Below are 16357 nucleotides of genomic sequence, written 5' to 3'. Positions count from 1 at the left end.
GAGTGCCCCTTTAAGGCTTTTCCTCCTGAAAGCTGTGTGTATCCCCCTGTGAAGGCCACATGTCTCCCACTGTACATGAGACGGTTCTCACCTTCCCCATTAGACTCCATCCGCGAGGCCGTGTTCACTGTGTCACCAAACAGGCAGTAGCGCGGCATCTTCAGTCCAACCACACCGGCACAGACTGGACCTGGACAGACAGAGGTGACACACGTCACTGAGGACAGAATGATGCCAGGCGGACATTCTATTATATACGATATATCATGTATTCTAATATATACGGTATATCATGTATTCTATTATATACGGTATATCATGTATTCTAATATATACGGTATATCATGTATTCTATTATATACGGTATATCATGTATTCTAATATATACAGTATATCATGTATTCTAATATATACGGTATATCAAGTATTCTATTATATATGGCATATCACGTATTCTATTATATACGGTATATCATGTATTCTATTATATACGGTATATCACGTATTCTATTATATACGGTATATCACGTATTATAATATATACGGTATATCACACGTCACTGAGGACAGAATGATGCCAGGCGGACATTCTATTATATACGATATATCATGTATTCTAATATATACGGTATATCACGTATTCTATTATATACGGTATATCATGTATTCTAATATATACGGTATATCACGTATTATAATATATACGGTATATCACACGTCACTGAGGACAGAATGATGCCAGGCGGACATTCTATTATATACGATATATCATGTATTCTAATATATACGGTATATCACGTATTCTATTATATACGGTATATCATGTATTCTAATATATACGGTATATCATGTATTCTAATATATACCGTATATATCATGTATTCTAATATATACAGTATATCATGTATTCTAATATATACGGTATATCAAGTATTCTAATATATACGGTATATCATGTATTCTATTATATACGGTATATCATGTATTCTAATATATACGGTATATCACGTATTATAATATATACGGTATATCACACGTCACTGAGGACAGAATGATGCCGGGCCAACCATCCTCACTGCACTGACTGACTGCATGCTACCATGACACAATGATACCAGGTCGGACATTTTATTTTTGGGATTCTGGGAAATTCTTTGGTGACCTCATCTGTATCCAGGACCTGCTGTCACCCAGGGCCGCCATCAGGGCAGTACTGGCGGTACAGCTGTCACCTCTGCTCTTATAGGATGATTCTTCCTCCTCTACCCGGTGTCATTCATCATGTATGGACGGAAGTGTGGCCGTGTGACAGGGGGTGTCTGCCTGACTCCATGTAATAGGAGGTCCAGGCCCTGACAGCTGTACACACCGGCCATACCTGAGCAGTGACGGCCCTGACAGCTGTACACACCGGCCATACCTGAGCAGTGACGGCCCTGACAGCTGTACACACCGGCCATACCTGAGCAGTGACGGCCCTGACAGCTGTACACACCGGCCATACCTGAGCAGTGACGGCCCTGACAGCTGTACACACCGGCCATACCTGAGCAGTGACGGCCCTGACAGCTGTACACACCGGCCATACCTGAGCAGTGACGGCCCTGACAGCTGTACACACCGGCCATACCTGAGCAGTGACGGCCCTGACAGCTGTACACACCGGCCACACCTGAGCAGTGACGGCCCTGACAGCTGTACACACCGGCCATAAGTGAGCAGTGACGGCCCTGACAGCTGTACACACCGGCCATACCTGAGCAGTGACGGCCCTGACAGCTGTACACACCGGCCATACCTGAGCAGTGACGGCCCTGACAGCTGTACATGCTACGCCCTGGCCCCTGGGGGCCACTTCCGCAGTGCAGATGTTGTGAGGGTGCAGGAACCGGGGCAGCTGTAGGATATAGTGGTCACGGTGTAGGCACGAGGGTGATACAGCTGGAAGCCGGGCTCCTGACCCTGCGGGAATACTGGGCGTGCGATTCCTCGTTGTCCTTAGTCAGGGCACCAATGATCACACCAATGCCAGGGTTCAGAAACAACGGTAGTTGTATATTTATTGTAACGGTGGTAACTAGTAGTAACAGTCTCTCCGGATGCAACCGGGAATAAGGCAGAGTAATGGGTGATGCTGCAATAGGCTGTGAGATAAGCGTGCTGAATAATGGGAGTAGTAGTGATACTGAGGATAAGATGCTGGGTGGAATGAGACTTGAATGAAATACTTGCTGTTGATGATTAGAGAAGATGATGAGGAGATGAACTGAAGAATGACTGAAGAATCGACACCCAGATGAGAATCTTGAGACTTGAGACAGGAACACAGCCAGCGGACTGGAGCAGCAGAGCACACGCAGGCCTCTCTCTTAGCAGGGAGAGAGGAAGGACACACAACTTGTCTCCTGATGGTGGAGGACAAGACTCGACTCACGACCTACCCCCTATGTGGCAGGGAATAGACTGAGGTAGCACAGGAAGTCACATGGTAACCCAGCCAAAAGCTCGATGACCATTGGTGTTACCATGGAAGCAGGGCACAGTCACGTGACATCCAGCCATTGCATCATCACACCATTAGGCATATACAGAGAAATATACACGAGAAGTACCATACTTGAACACTAGGAGGCGACATAATACCTTTTGACACTGATACCTGAATACACATGCAATAAATGACTGAAATAGCAGACCTGAATACTGAGAAGGGTAACACAATACACGCAGTTTGCAGTGGACCATAGCTTTCCAGAACAGAACTGGTTATAATAAAAGTGTGAGCATGAGAATGGCTGTTCTGGGACACTGCATACACACCGGCCATACCTGAGCAGTGACAGCCCTGACAGCTGTACACACCGGCCATACGTGAGCAGTGACGGCCCTGACAGCTGTACACGCCGGCCATACGTGAGCAGTGACGGCCATACCTGAGCAGTGACGGCCCTGACAGCTGTACACACCGGCCATACCTGAGCAGTGACGGCCCTGACAGCTGTACACACCGGCCATACCTGAGCAGTGACGGCCCTGACAGCTGTACACACCGGCCATACCTGAGCAGTGACGGCCCTGACAGCTGTACACACCGGCCATACCTGAGCAGTGACAGCCCTGACAGCTGTATACACCGGCCATACCTGAGCAGTGACGGCCCTGACAGCTGTACACACCGGCCATACCTGAGCAGTGACAGCCCTGACAGCTGTACACACCGGCCATATGTGAGCAGTGACAGCCCTGACAGCTGTACACGCCGGCCATACGTGAGCAGTGACGGCCATACCTGAGCAGTGACGGCCCTGACAGCTGTACACACCGGCCATACCTGAGCAGTGACGGCCCTGACAGCTGTACACACCGGCCATACCTGAGCAGTGACGGCCCTGACAGCTGTACACACCGGCCATACGTGAGCAGTGACGGCCCTGACAGCTGTACACACCGGCCATACGTGAGCAGTGACGGCCCTGACAGCTGTACACGCCGGCCATACGTGAGCAGTGACGGCCATACCTGAGCAGTGACGGCCCTGACAGCTGTACACACCGGCCATACCTGAGCAGTGACGGCCATACCTGAGCAGTGACGGCCCTGACAGCTGTACACACCGGCCACACCTGAGCAGTGACGGCCCTGACAGCTGTACACACCGGCCATACCTGAGCAGTGACGGCCCTGACAGCTGTATACACCGGCCATACCTGAGCAGTGACGGCCCTGACAGCTGTACACACCGGCCATACCTGAGCAGTGACGGCCATACCTGAGCAGTGACGGCCCTGACAGCTGTACACACCGGCCATACATGAGCAGTGACGGCCCTGACAGCTGTACACACCGGCCATACCTGAGCAGTGACGGCCATACCTGAGCAGTGACGGCCCTGACAGCTGTACACACCGGCCATACCTGAGCAGTGACGGCCATACCTGAGCAGTGACGGCCCTGACAGCTGTACACACCGGCCATACCTGAGCAGTGACGGATTTGGGAACATTCTGTCAGCATCCTTATCCAACTATCAGCCGACTTCTGTCCATGTGATGAGTCTGATGACCGTTCTTGTGACTGCGTTTCGCTCTCCAGGAGGAATGACATGAATGGCTTTGGCTTTGTTCCTATCTGCTTTCTGCTCTTTAGCTGCCGGCTTTGAAGTCTGCTCCGCTCCCTGACACTCCTCTCCAGAAACTTTTTAGAAGTTTCCCAGGACTGGATCCATCTTCTCCCAGCAGCGGGGAGGAGCGGCCTGGCGGGCAGAATCAGATAGGAACAACGCGATTTGCAGATTGGTCATTCACTCATCTCTAGTGGACAATAAATCTAATATATGTGGGAAGTTTAGGACGTCCAGGTTGGAAGGTTCCGGAGGGACATAGCGCTCTCCTCTAGACATGCTGTGTAATATTGGGTTATAATCGTTCATTCTTGTGGCCTGGCATGGCCCCCCGATGTGTGTCTATGGGGGGGTCCTCGCTGCCTCCCCTGCAGGCCTCCCTGGAGGACACGCTGACTCCGTCTCCCCCCGATGTGTGTCTATGGGGGGGGGGTCCTCGCTGCCTCCCCTGCAGGCCTCCCTGGAGGACACGCTGACTCCGTCTCCCCCCGATGTGTGTCTATGGGGGGGGAGGGCCCTCGCTGCCTCCCCTGCAGGCCTCCCTGGAGGACACGCTGCCTCCGTCTCCCCCCGATGTGTGTCTATGGGGGGGTCCTCGCTGCCTCCCCTGCAGGCCTCCCTGGAGGACACGCTGCCTCCGTCTCCCCCCGATGTGTGTCTATTGGGGGGGGGGGTCCTTGCTGCCTCCCCTGCAGGCCTCCCTGGAGGACACGCTGACTCCGTCTCCCCCCGATGTGTGTCTATGGGGGGGTCCTCGCTGCCTCCCCTGCAGGCCTCCCAGGAGGACACGCTGCCTCCGTCTCCCCCCGATGTGTGTCTATTGGGGGGGGGGGTCCTTGCTGCCTCCCCTGCAGGCCTCCCTGGAGGATACGCTGCCTCCGTCTCCCCCGATGTGTGTCTATGGGGGGGTCCTCGCTGCCTCCTCTGCAGGCCTCCCTGGAGGACACGCTGACTCCGTCTCCCCCCGATGTGTGTCTATGGGGGGGTCCTCGCTACCTCCTCTGCAGGCCTCCCTGGAGGACACGCTGCCTCCGTCTCCCCCCGATGTGTGTCTATGGGGGGGTCCTCGCTGCCTCCCCTGCAGGCCTCCCTGGAGGACACGCTGACTCCGTCTCCCCCCGATGTGTGTCTATGGGGAGGGGGTCCTCGCTGCCTCCTCTGCAGGCCTCCCTGGAGGACACGCTGCCTCCGTCTCCCCCGATGTGTGTCTATGGGGGGGTCCTCGCTACCTCCTCTGCAGGCCTCCCTGGAGGACACGCTGACTCCATCTCCCCCCGATGTGTGTCTATGGGGGGGTCCTCGCTGCCTCCCCTGCAGGCCTCCCTGGAGGACACGCTGCCTCCGTCTCCCCCCGATGTGTGTCTATGGGGGGGGGTCCTCGCTGCCTCCCCTGCAGGCCTCCCTGGAGGACACGCTGCCTCCGTCTCCCCCCGATGTGTGTCTATGGGGGGGGGGGGGTCCTCGCTGCCTCCCCTGCAGGCCTCCCTGGAGGACACGCTGCCTCCGTCTCCCCCCGATGTGTGTCTATGGGGGGGGGTCCTCGCTGCCTCCCCTGCAGGCCTCCCTGGAGGACACGCTGCCTCCGTCTCCCCCCGATGTGTGTCTATGGGGAGGGGGGGGGGGTCCTCGCTGCCTCCCCTGCAGGCCTCCCTAGCGGACACGCTGCCTCCGTCTCCCCCCGATTTGTGTCTATGGGGGGGGGGGGGGGGGTTCCTCGCTGCCTCCCCTGCAGGCCTCCCTGGAGGACACGCTGACTCCGTCTCCCCCCGATGTGTGTCTATGGGGGGGTCCTCGCTGCCTCCCCTGCAGGCCTCCCTGGAGGACACGCTGCCTCCGTCTCCCCCCGATGTGTGTCTATGGGGGGGGGGGGATGGGGGTCCTCGCTGCCTCCCCTGCAGGCCTCCCTAGAGGACACGCTGCCTCCGTCTCCCCCCGATGTGTGTCTATGGGGGGGTCCTCGCTGCCTCCCCTGCAGGCCTCCCTGGAGGACACGCTGACTTTGTCTCCCCCCGATGTGTGTCTATGGGGGGGGGGGGGTTCCTCGCTGCCTCCCCTGCAGGCCTCCCTGGAGGACACGCTGACTCCGTCTCCCCCCTATGTGTGTCTATGGGGGGGTCCTCGCTGCCTCCCCTGCAGGCCTCCCTGGAGGACACGCTGACTCCGTCTCCCCCCTATGTGTGTCTATGGGGGGGTCCTCGCTGCCTCCCCTGCAGGCCTCCCTGGAGGACACGCTGCCTCCGTCTCCCCCCGATGTGTGTCTATGGGGGGGTCCTCGCTGCCTCCCCTGCAGGCCTCCCTGGAGGACATGCTGCCTCCGTCTACCCCCGATGTGTGTCTATGGGGGGGTCCTCGCTGCCTCCCCTGCAGGCCTCCCTGGAGGACACGCTGACTCCGTCTCCCCCCTATGTGTGTCTATGGGGGGGGTCCTCGCTGCCTCCCCTGCAGGCCTCCCTGGAGGACACGCTGCCTCCGTCTCCCCCGATGTGTGTCTATGGGGGGGGTTCCTCGCTGCCTCCCCTGCAGGCCTCCCTGGAGGACACGCTGACTCCGTCTCCCCCCGATGTGTGTCTATGGGGGGGTCCTCGCTGCCTCCCCTGCAGGCCTCCCTGGAGGACACGCTGCCTCCGTCTCCCCCCGATGTGTGTCTATGGGGGGGTCCTCGCTGCCTCCCCTGCAGGCCTCCCTGGAGGACACGCTGACTCCGTCTCCCCCCGATGTGTGTCTATGGGGGGGTCCTCGCTGCCTCCCCTGCAGGCCTCCCTGGAGGACAGGCTGCCTCCGTCTACCCCCGATGTGTGTCTATGGGGGGGTCCTCGCTGCCTCCCCTGCAGGCCTCCCTGGAGGACACGCTGCCTCCGTCTCCCCCCGATGTGTGTCTATGGGGGGGTCCTCGCTGCCTCCCCTGCAGGCCTCCCTGGAGGACACGCTGACTCCGTCTCCCCCCGATGTGTGTCTATGGGGGGGGGGGGGTCCTCGCTGCCTCCCCTGCAGGCCTCCCTGGAGGACACGCTGACTCCGTCTCCCCCCGATGTGTGTCTATGGGGGGGTCCTCGCTGCCTCCCCTGCAGGCCTCCCTAGAGGACACGCTGCCTCCGTCTCCCCCCGATGTGTGTCTATGGGGGGGTCCTCGCTGCCTCCCCTGCAGGCCTCCCTGGAGGACACGCTGCCTCCGTCTCCCCCCGATGTGTGTCTATGGGGGGGGGGGATGGGGGTCCTCGCTGCCTCCCCTGCAGGCCTCCCTGGAGGACACGCTGCCTCCGTCTCCCCCCGATGTGTGTCTATGGGGGGGTCCTCGCTGCCTCCCCTGCAGGCCTCCCTAGCGGACACGCTGCCTCCGTCTCCCCCCGATGTGTGTCTATGGGGGGGGGGGATGGGGGTCCTCGCTGCCTCCCCTGCAGGCCTCCCTGGAGGACACGCTGCCTCCGTCTCCCCCCGATGTGTGTCTATGGGGGGGGGGTCTCGCTGCCTCCCCTGCAGGCCTCCCTGGAGGACACGCTGCCTCCGTCTCCACCCGATGTGTGTCTATGGGGGGGTCCTCGCTGCCTCCCCTGCAGGCCTCCCTGGAGGACACGCTGCCTCCGTCTCCACCCGATGTGTGTCTATGGGGGGGTCCTCGCTGCCTCCCCTGCAGGCCTCCCTGGAGGACACGCTGACTCCGTCTCCCCCCGATGTGTGTCTATGGGGGGGTCCTCGCTGCCTCCCCTGCAGGCCTCCCTGGAGGACACGCTGACTCCGTCTCCCCCCGATGTGTGTCTATGGGGGGGTCCTCGCTGCCTCCCCTGCAGGCCTCCCTGGAGGACACGCTGCCTCCGTCTCCCCCCGATGTGTGTCTATGGGGGGGTCCTCGCTGCCTCCCCTGCAGGCCTCCCTGGAGGACACGCTGCCTCCGTCTCCCCCGATGTGTGTCTATGGGGGGGTCCTCGCTGCCTCCCCTGCAGGCCTCCCTGGAGGACACGCTGACTCCGTCTCCCTTCCACTCTTTGATGGATCTTCACATATTTTCCGGCCCTGGATCTTCTCTCCTTTTTAGGAGAATTTTTGCTCCGCTCTTGTCTTTGTTTAGCAGAAAAAAAAGTGAATAACTCCATCAGAGCTGACGTCGGACTGAGCATTTCTCACTAATCTACATGGACCAGGCTTTTCCAAGGAGCAACCATATAACCTAATGACGTTGTGGGGAAGTGGAGCTCCGATGGGCCTGAAGTGCCTGAGGACTGGGATTGTTTCTTTAGGCTGTGGGGAGATAAGCCCATGATATGTTAGTTTATGAAAGCCCCTCCTATTATAGTGATGTCCTAATGGGTTTGATATCTTTCATTACTTCTATTGGGAAAGTTCCTTCTTTTTTCTGGATGCATTGGGATAAAGGCATAAAGAAGGTATACAAATAGTGGGTCTGTTGCCTGATCCTGCAGCTTCCGTCTGAGCTCCACACATGTGTAGGCTACATATGAATGTGGAGATTTAGGAGCTGCATTTTCCCTTTCTACCTATTATCTATCTACCCACAGAGCCCTGAGCTCTGATACAAGTATGGAGCACCCACTGAGCTCTGAACCTGCAGCTCAACAAGCATGGAGCACCCACTGAGCTCTGAACCTGCAGCTCCACAAGCGTAGAGCACCCACTGAGCTCTGAACCTGCAGCTTTACAAGCATGGAGCACCCACTGAGCTCTGAATCTGCAGCTCCACAAGCATGGAGCACCCACTGAGCTCTGAACCTGCAGCTCAACAAGCATGGAGCATCCACTGAGCTCTGAACCTGCAGCTCCACAAGCATGGAGCACCCACTGAGCTCTGAACCTGCAGCTCTACAAGCATGGAGCACCCACTGAGCTCTGAACCTGCAGCTCTACAAGCATGGAGCACCCACTGAGCTCTGAACCTGCAGCTCTACAAGCATGGAGCACCCACTGAGCTCTGAACCAGCAGCTTTACAAGCATGGAGCACCCACTGAGCTCTGAACCTGCAGCTCTACAAGCATGGAACACTCACTGGGCTCTGGACCTGCAGCTCCACAAGCATGGAACACTCACTGGGCTCTGAACCTACAGCTCCACAAGCATGGAGCACCCACTGAGCTCTGAACCTGCAGCTCTACAAGCATGGAACACTCACTGGGCTCTGAACCTGCAGCTTCACAAGCATGGAGCACCCACAGAGCTCTGAACCTGCAGCTCTACAAGCATGGAACACTCACTGGGCTCTGGACCTGCAGCTCCACAAGCATGGAACACTCACTGGGCTCTGAACCTACAGCTCCACAAGCATGGAGCACCCACAGAGCTCTGAACCTGCAGCTCCACAAGCATGGAACACTCACTGGGCTCTGAACCTGCAGCTTCACAAGCATGGAGCACCCACTGAGCTCTGAACCTGCAGCTCCACAAGCATGGAACACTCACAGAGCTCTGAACCTGCAGCTCCACAAGCATGGAATACTCACTGGGCTCTGGACCTGCAGCTCCACAAGCATGGAACACTCTAGGGCTCTTGACCTACAGCTCCACAAGCATGGAACACTCACAGAGCTCTGAACCTGCAGCTCCATAAGCATGGAACACTCACAGAGCTCTGAACCTGCAGCTCCATAAGCATGGAACACTCACAGAGCTCTGAACCTGCAGCTCCATAAGCATGGAACACTCACTGGGCTCTGGACCTGCAGCTCCACAAGCATGGAACACTCACAGAGCTCTGAACCTGCAGCTCCATAAGCTTGGAACACTCACAGAGCTCTGAACCTGCAGCTTCACAAGCATGGAACACTCACTGGGCTCTGGACCTGCAGCTTCACAAGCATGGAACACTCACTGGGCTCTGGACCTGCAGCTTCACAAGCATGGAACACTCACTGGGCTCTGAACCTGCAGCTCCACAAGCATGGAATACTCACTGGGCTCGGGACCTGCAGCTCCACAAGCATGGAACACTCTAGGGCTCTTGACCTACAGCTCCACAAGCATGGAACACTCACAGAGCTCTGAACCTGCAGCTCCATAAGCATGGAATACTCACTGGGCTCTGGACCTGCAGCTTCACAAGCATGGAACACTCACTGGGCTCTGGACCTGCAGCTCCACAAGCATGGAACACTCACTGGGCTCTGAACCTGCAGCTCCACAAGCATGGAATACTCACTGGGCTCTGGACCTGCAGCTTCACAAGCATGGAATACTCACTGGGCTCTGGACCTGCAGCTCCACAAGCATGGAATACTCACTGGGCTCTGGACCTGCAGCTTCACAAGCATGGAATACTCACTGGGCTCTGGACCTGCAGCTCCACAAGCATGGAACACTCACTGGGCTCTGGACCTGCAGCTCCACAAGCATGGAACACTCACTGGGCTCTGAACCTACAGCTCCACAAGCATGGAACACTCACTGGGCTCTGGACCTGCAGCTCCACAAGCATGGAATACTCACTGGGCTCTGGACCTGCAGCTCCACAAGCATGGAATACTCACTGGGCTCTGGACCTGGAGCTCCACAAGCATGGAACACTCACAGAGCTCTGAACCTGCAGCTTCACAAGCATGGAACACCCACAGAGCTCTGAACCTGCAGCTCCACAAGCATGGAACACCCACAGAGCTCTGAACCTGCAGCTCCACAAGCATGGAACACTCACTGGGCTCTGAACCTACAGCTCCACAAGCATGGAGCACCCACAGAGCTCTGAACCTGCAGCTCCACAAGCATGGAATACTCACTGGGCTCTGGACCTGCAGCTCCACAATGAATACTCACTTCACTTTGAACCTGCACATAGCAAATAGAAAGAGCAACTGTACCAAATAAATTACCATCAAGCAGCCTGAATCTCTCCAGATGTCCACACACATTCCCAGCAAGCCTGAAACATGACACCTCACAGTACACCATTGGTGAGAAGATTGATTTGCAGATCATCCAGTGTTCCTGACCCCCTTGGTAAACAGGTACGGCGGCCCACCCAGAGGACCAGTGCTGGTGGTGTGGGGGGTCGGGCGGCCATTGGCTTTTATATTAGGACGGAACAATCAGGATTCCTTGAGGCGTTAGTCATGCAACCACCTGACGTCAGGAATCTGCGAGTCTGTTTTCTGTGAATCTTGGTGGATTCATCTCATACGGGGCCGTGTACAGAGGCGCCAGACATTCCGAAAAAGGAGACAGAAAGCAGGCTCATGGGAGAAGGGGGCCTCTTTAACTCCTCAGTGGCCACAGATTGGAGCCGTTCTGGATGGCCTTACCTGCAGAAGGTGGTCGGCATCGCTCCCTCACATAGTGGTTAGGATATTGTTTTGGGGGGCTTAAGGCCATAGTGTGCACAGCAATTCACCCCAATACAACAAGAGTTTATAGAACTTTATAAAGATTGGATGGTGAGGCCAGAAACCTGGCGGAGTACCTGTATGGATTCCTATTCGCAGATGGAGCTGTGTGTTCGGTCTGTGCCGGATCTTGAAGGTTTTTACCGTTTCCAGGAGGGCCAGTGACATTCGGGCAATTTCTCGCGCATGCAGCTTCCCATTCCTTACCGGTAACCCTGAAACCACCATGTAGGCGTCACCGATGGTCTCCACCTGTGGGTGAGCAGGGAATATAATGATGGACTGACGTAACATCGAGCTCCACAGAACAATATAGGTAACATAATAGGTAAGTCCATCCCCATCCCGAGGGTCCATAGTGCCCACCATGACGCCCGCACAGGCCTCGCGAGCCCACTCTTACCTTATATACATCAAAGTTGTCTATTATAGCATCAAAACATGTGTACAGGTCATTCAGTAAGGTGACCACCTGGGGGAGACAAGTGGCTTATAAAAATCCGTTTCATAGGTGTACCGCTTAAAGACTGACATGTTTGTAAGTGTTACCTGCATGGGGGTGCTCTCTGCAGACATCGATGTGAACCCCACAATGTCACTGAAATAGATGGTGACGCTGTCAAAGGCTTCGGCCTGGACCGTCTCCCCTCTCTTCAACTGCTCGGCCACTGAACTGCATGAAAAATAGGTGCGTTATAGCCATGAGGTGTGCCCAGGCTTAGTGTCAGCGCAGTCACCTAGACACCATGCCCCCCGGCCCCCCTCCCCCAGTCACCTAGACGCCATGCCCCCCCCCGCCCCCCCTCCCCCAGTCACCTAGACGCCATGCCCCCCCGCCCTCCCTCCCCCAGTCACCTAGACGCCATGCCCCCCCTCCCCCAGTCACCTAGACGCCATGCCCCCCGGCCCCCCTCCCCCAGTCACCTAGACGCCATGCCCCCCCTGGCCCCCCTCCCCCAGTCACCTAGACGCCATGCCCCCCCGGCCCCCCTCCCCCAGTCACCTAGACGCCATGCCCCCCCGCCCCCCCTCCCCCAGTCACCTAGACGCCATGCCCCCTGGCCCCCTCCCCCAGTCACCTAGACGCCATGCCCCCCCCTCCCCCAGTCACCTAGACGCCATGCCCCCCGGCCCCCCTCCCCCAGTCACCTAGACGCCATGCCCCCCCTGGCCCCCCTCCCCCAGTCACCTAGACGCCATGCCCCCCCTGGCCCCCCTCCCCCAGTCACCTAGACGCCATGCCCCCCCCGCCCCCCCTCCCCCAGTCACCTAGACGCCATGCCCCCCCCGCCCCCCCTCCCCCAGTCACCTAGACGCCATGCCCCCCCTCCCCCAGTCACCTAGACGCCATGCCCCCCCGCCCCCCCTCCCCCTGTCACCTAGACGCCATGCCCCCCCGGCCCCCCTCCCCCAGTCACCTAGACGCCATGCCCCCCCGGCCCCCCCTCCCCCAGTCACCTAGACGCCATGCCCCCCCGGCCCCCCCTCCCCCAGTCACCTAGACGCCATGCCCCCTGGCCCCCTCCCCCAGTCACCTAGACGCCATGCCCCCCCTCCCCCAGTCACCTAGACGCCATGCCCCCCGGCCCCCCTCCCCCAGTCACCTAGACGCCATGCCCCCCCTGGCCCCCCTCCCCCAGTCACCTAGACGCCATGCCCCCCCGGCCCCCCCTCCCCCAGTCACCTAGACGCCATGCCCCCCCGGCCCCCCTCCCCCAGTCACCTAGACGCCATGCCCCCTGGCCCCCTCCCCCCGTCACCTAGACGCCATGCCCCCCCCCCGGCCCCCCTCCCCCAGTCACCTAGACGCCATGCCCCCCCCGGCCCCCCTCCCCCAGTCACCTAGACGCCATGCCCCCTGGCCCCCAGTCACTTAGACGCCATGCCCCCTGGCCCCCTCCCCCAGTCACCTAGACGCCATGCCCCCCCCCGGCCCCCCTCCCCCAGTCACCTAGACGCCATGCCCCCCCCCGGCCCCCCTCCCCCAGTCACCTAGACGCCATGCCCCCCCGGCCCCCCTCGCCCAGTCACCTAGACGCCATGCCCCCTGGCCCCCTCCCCCAGTCACCTAGACGCCATGCCCCCCCCCCGGCCCCCCTCCCCCAGTCACCTAGACGCCATGCCCCCCCGGCCCCCCTCGCCCAGTCACCTAGACGCCATGCCCCCCCCCGGCCCCCCTCCCCCAGTCACCTAGACGCCATTCCCCCCCCCCCGGCCCCCCCTCCCCCCAGTCACCTAGACGCCATGCCCCCCCGGCCCCCCTCCCCCAGTCACCTAGACGCCATGCCCCCCCCCGGCCCCCCCTCCCCCAGTCACCTAGCCGCCATGCCCCCCCGGCCCCCCTCGCCCAGTCACCTAGACGCCATGCCCCCCCCGGCCCCCCTCCCCCAGTCACCTGGACGCCATTCCCCCCCCCCGGCCCCCCCTCCCCCAGTCACCTAGACGCCATGCCCCCCCGGCCCCCCTCCCCCAGTCACCTAGACGCCATGCCCCCCCCCGGCCCCCCTCCCCCAGTCACCTAGACGCCATGCCCCCCCGGCCCCCAGTCACTTAGACGCCATGCCCCCTGGCCCCCTCCCTCAGTCACCTAGACGCCATGCCCCCCGGCCCCCCTCCCCCAGTATTGTGCATGGAAGTGAACATGTAAATCCTAAGACCCTAGATGCCAACCGCACTACATCGCTCCTACAGGTATTAGGCTTCATTCACACATCCACAAAATGTTCTATCCCATTGCTTTCTCTGGGGGAGATTCATCAAAGGGTGTAAATTTTAGACTGGTGCAAACTTGCCACAGCAACCAATCACAGCTCCTCTTTTCTTTCACCAGAGCTGGACGCTGAGCTGTGATTGGTTGCTGTGGCCAGTTTGCACCAGTTTAAAATTTACACCCTTTGATGAATCTCCCCCTATGTGTCTATTTAGACCATAATAGGGGCATAGACCCCCCATTAGAAGTCTATCGGATCCCTGTAATAAGGCAGGTTCTGCGTCAGCTCAGCCGTCCATGACATTAGCTCTCGTGTCATTTCAAGGAGACTCCTTCAAACAATATAAGAGGACTGCGGCAGCACTTTCTTCCCGCGGCCAGAAAGGCTATTCCGCACAGACAGACGTCCACCTCTTCTCCCTCTGCTGGGGACTGTACTGATTGCCATGTCTCTATTAAAGGAGAAGTCCAGCGAAAATTCTTATTAAATTATTGTATTGTCCCCCAAAAGTAACACAAATCACCAACATACACTTATTACGGGAAATGCTTATAAAGTGCTTTTTTCCCTGCACTTACTACGGCATCAAGGCTTCACTTCCTGGATAACATGGTGACGTCACTTCCTGGGTAACACGGTGACGTCACTTGCTGGGTAACACGGTGACGTCACTTGCTGGGTAACACGGTGACGTCACTTCCTGGATAACATGGTGACGTCACTTCCTGGATAACATGGTGACGTCACTTCCTGGATAACATGGTGACGTCACTTCCTGGATAACATGGTGATGTCACTTCCTGGATAACATGGTGATGTCACTCCCTGTATAACATGGTGATGTCACTTCCTGGATAACACGGTGCTGTCACTTCCTGGATAACATGGTAATGTCACGACTCCCAGAGCTGTGCGGGCTGTGGCTGCTGGAGAGGATGATGGCAGGGGGACACTGAGGGACACCGGGCACTGGAGGGACACTGAGCATCCCCCTGCCATCATCCTCTCCGGCAGCCACAGCCCGCACAGCTCTGGGAGTCGTGACATCACCATGTGATCCAGGAAGTGACATCGTCCTGTTATCCAGGAAGTGACATCACCATGTTATCCAGGAAGTGACGTCATCATGTTATCCAGGAAGTGACATCACCATGTTATCCAGGAAGTGACGTCACCATGTTATCCAGGAAGTGACATCACCATGTTATCCAGGAAGTGACATCACCATGTTATCCAGGAAGTGACATCACCATGTTATCCAGGAAGTGACATCACCATGTTATCCAGGAAGGGACATCACCATGGCATCCAGGAAGTGAAGCCTTGACGCAGTAGTAGGTGCAGGGAAAAAAGCACTTTATAAGCATTTCCCGTAATAGGTGTATACTGGGGATTTGTGTAACTTTTGGGGGATAATACAATAATTTAATAAAAAACGTTACTAAAATGCGGTTTTCCTGGGATACTTTTAGCGGCTCAGGAGACCTGACCTCTGGGATTTCTCAACACTGGTCATGATGCTCATACAATTTGTGGTTGTTGAGATGCGTGAGTGAAGGTTTCCCCCCCCCCCCCTTTCCTTTCCCCTTTTTCTCGCTCTTCTCTTCTCTCGCTCCTATTTCTTTTGGCGTCTACTTTTCTCGGTATTCTCGGTACATTTATTATTGGTCTAATACTTAACAGAATAGTTAGAACAGCCTGTACAATCACATAGAAATTCTGTACAATCACATAGTAATCCTGTACAATCACATAGTAATCCTGTACAATCGCATAGTAATCCTGTACAATCACATAGTAGTCCTGTACAATCACATAGTAATCCTGTACAATCACATAGTAATCCTGTACAATCACATAGTAATCCTGTACAATCGCATAGTAATTCTGTACAATCGCATAGTAATCCTGTACAATCACATAGTAGTCCTGTACAATCGCATAGTAATCCTGTACAATCACATAGTAATCCTGTACAATCGCATAGTAATCCTGTACAATCACATAGTAATCCTGTACAATCACATAGAAATTCTGTACAATCACATAGTAATCCTGTACAATCACATAGTAATCCTGTACAATCGCATAGTAATTCTGTACAATCGCATAGTAATCCTGTACAATCACATAGTAGTCCTGTACAATCGCATAGTAATCCTGTACAATCACATAGTAATCCTGTACAATCGCATAGTAATTCTGT

At 57.0% G+C, this 16357-nt stretch overlaps 1 protein-coding gene across 1 annotated transcript in view; it reads right to left on the bottom strand.

Annotated features, from left to right (window-relative positions):
• Positions 1-16357, bottom strand: part of NPR2 (natriuretic peptide receptor 2) — a 103258-nt gene that overhangs the window by 21862 nt on the left and 65039 nt on the right. Inside the window, exons 17-20 of the mRNA XM_069963384.1 lie at positions 11990-12113; positions 11844-11912; positions 11518-11692; positions 92-190 (exon numbers count right to left, since the gene is read on the bottom strand). Of these exons, the coding sequence (XP_069819485.1) occupies positions 92-190; positions 11518-11692; positions 11844-11912; positions 11990-12113 (467 nt within the window). The remainder of the gene's footprint in view (positions 1-91; positions 191-11517; positions 11693-11843; positions 11913-11989; positions 12114-16357) is intronic.

Source organism: Dendropsophus ebraccatus, chromosome 3 (genome assembly GCF_027789765.1).
Source record: "Dendropsophus ebraccatus isolate aDenEbr1 chromosome 3, aDenEbr1.pat, whole genome shotgun sequence".
In the NCBI taxonomy this organism is placed as follows: domain Eukaryota; kingdom Metazoa; phylum Chordata; class Amphibia; order Anura; family Hylidae; genus Dendropsophus; species Dendropsophus ebraccatus.
This window is presented reverse-complemented; position numbering and strand designations above follow the sequence as displayed.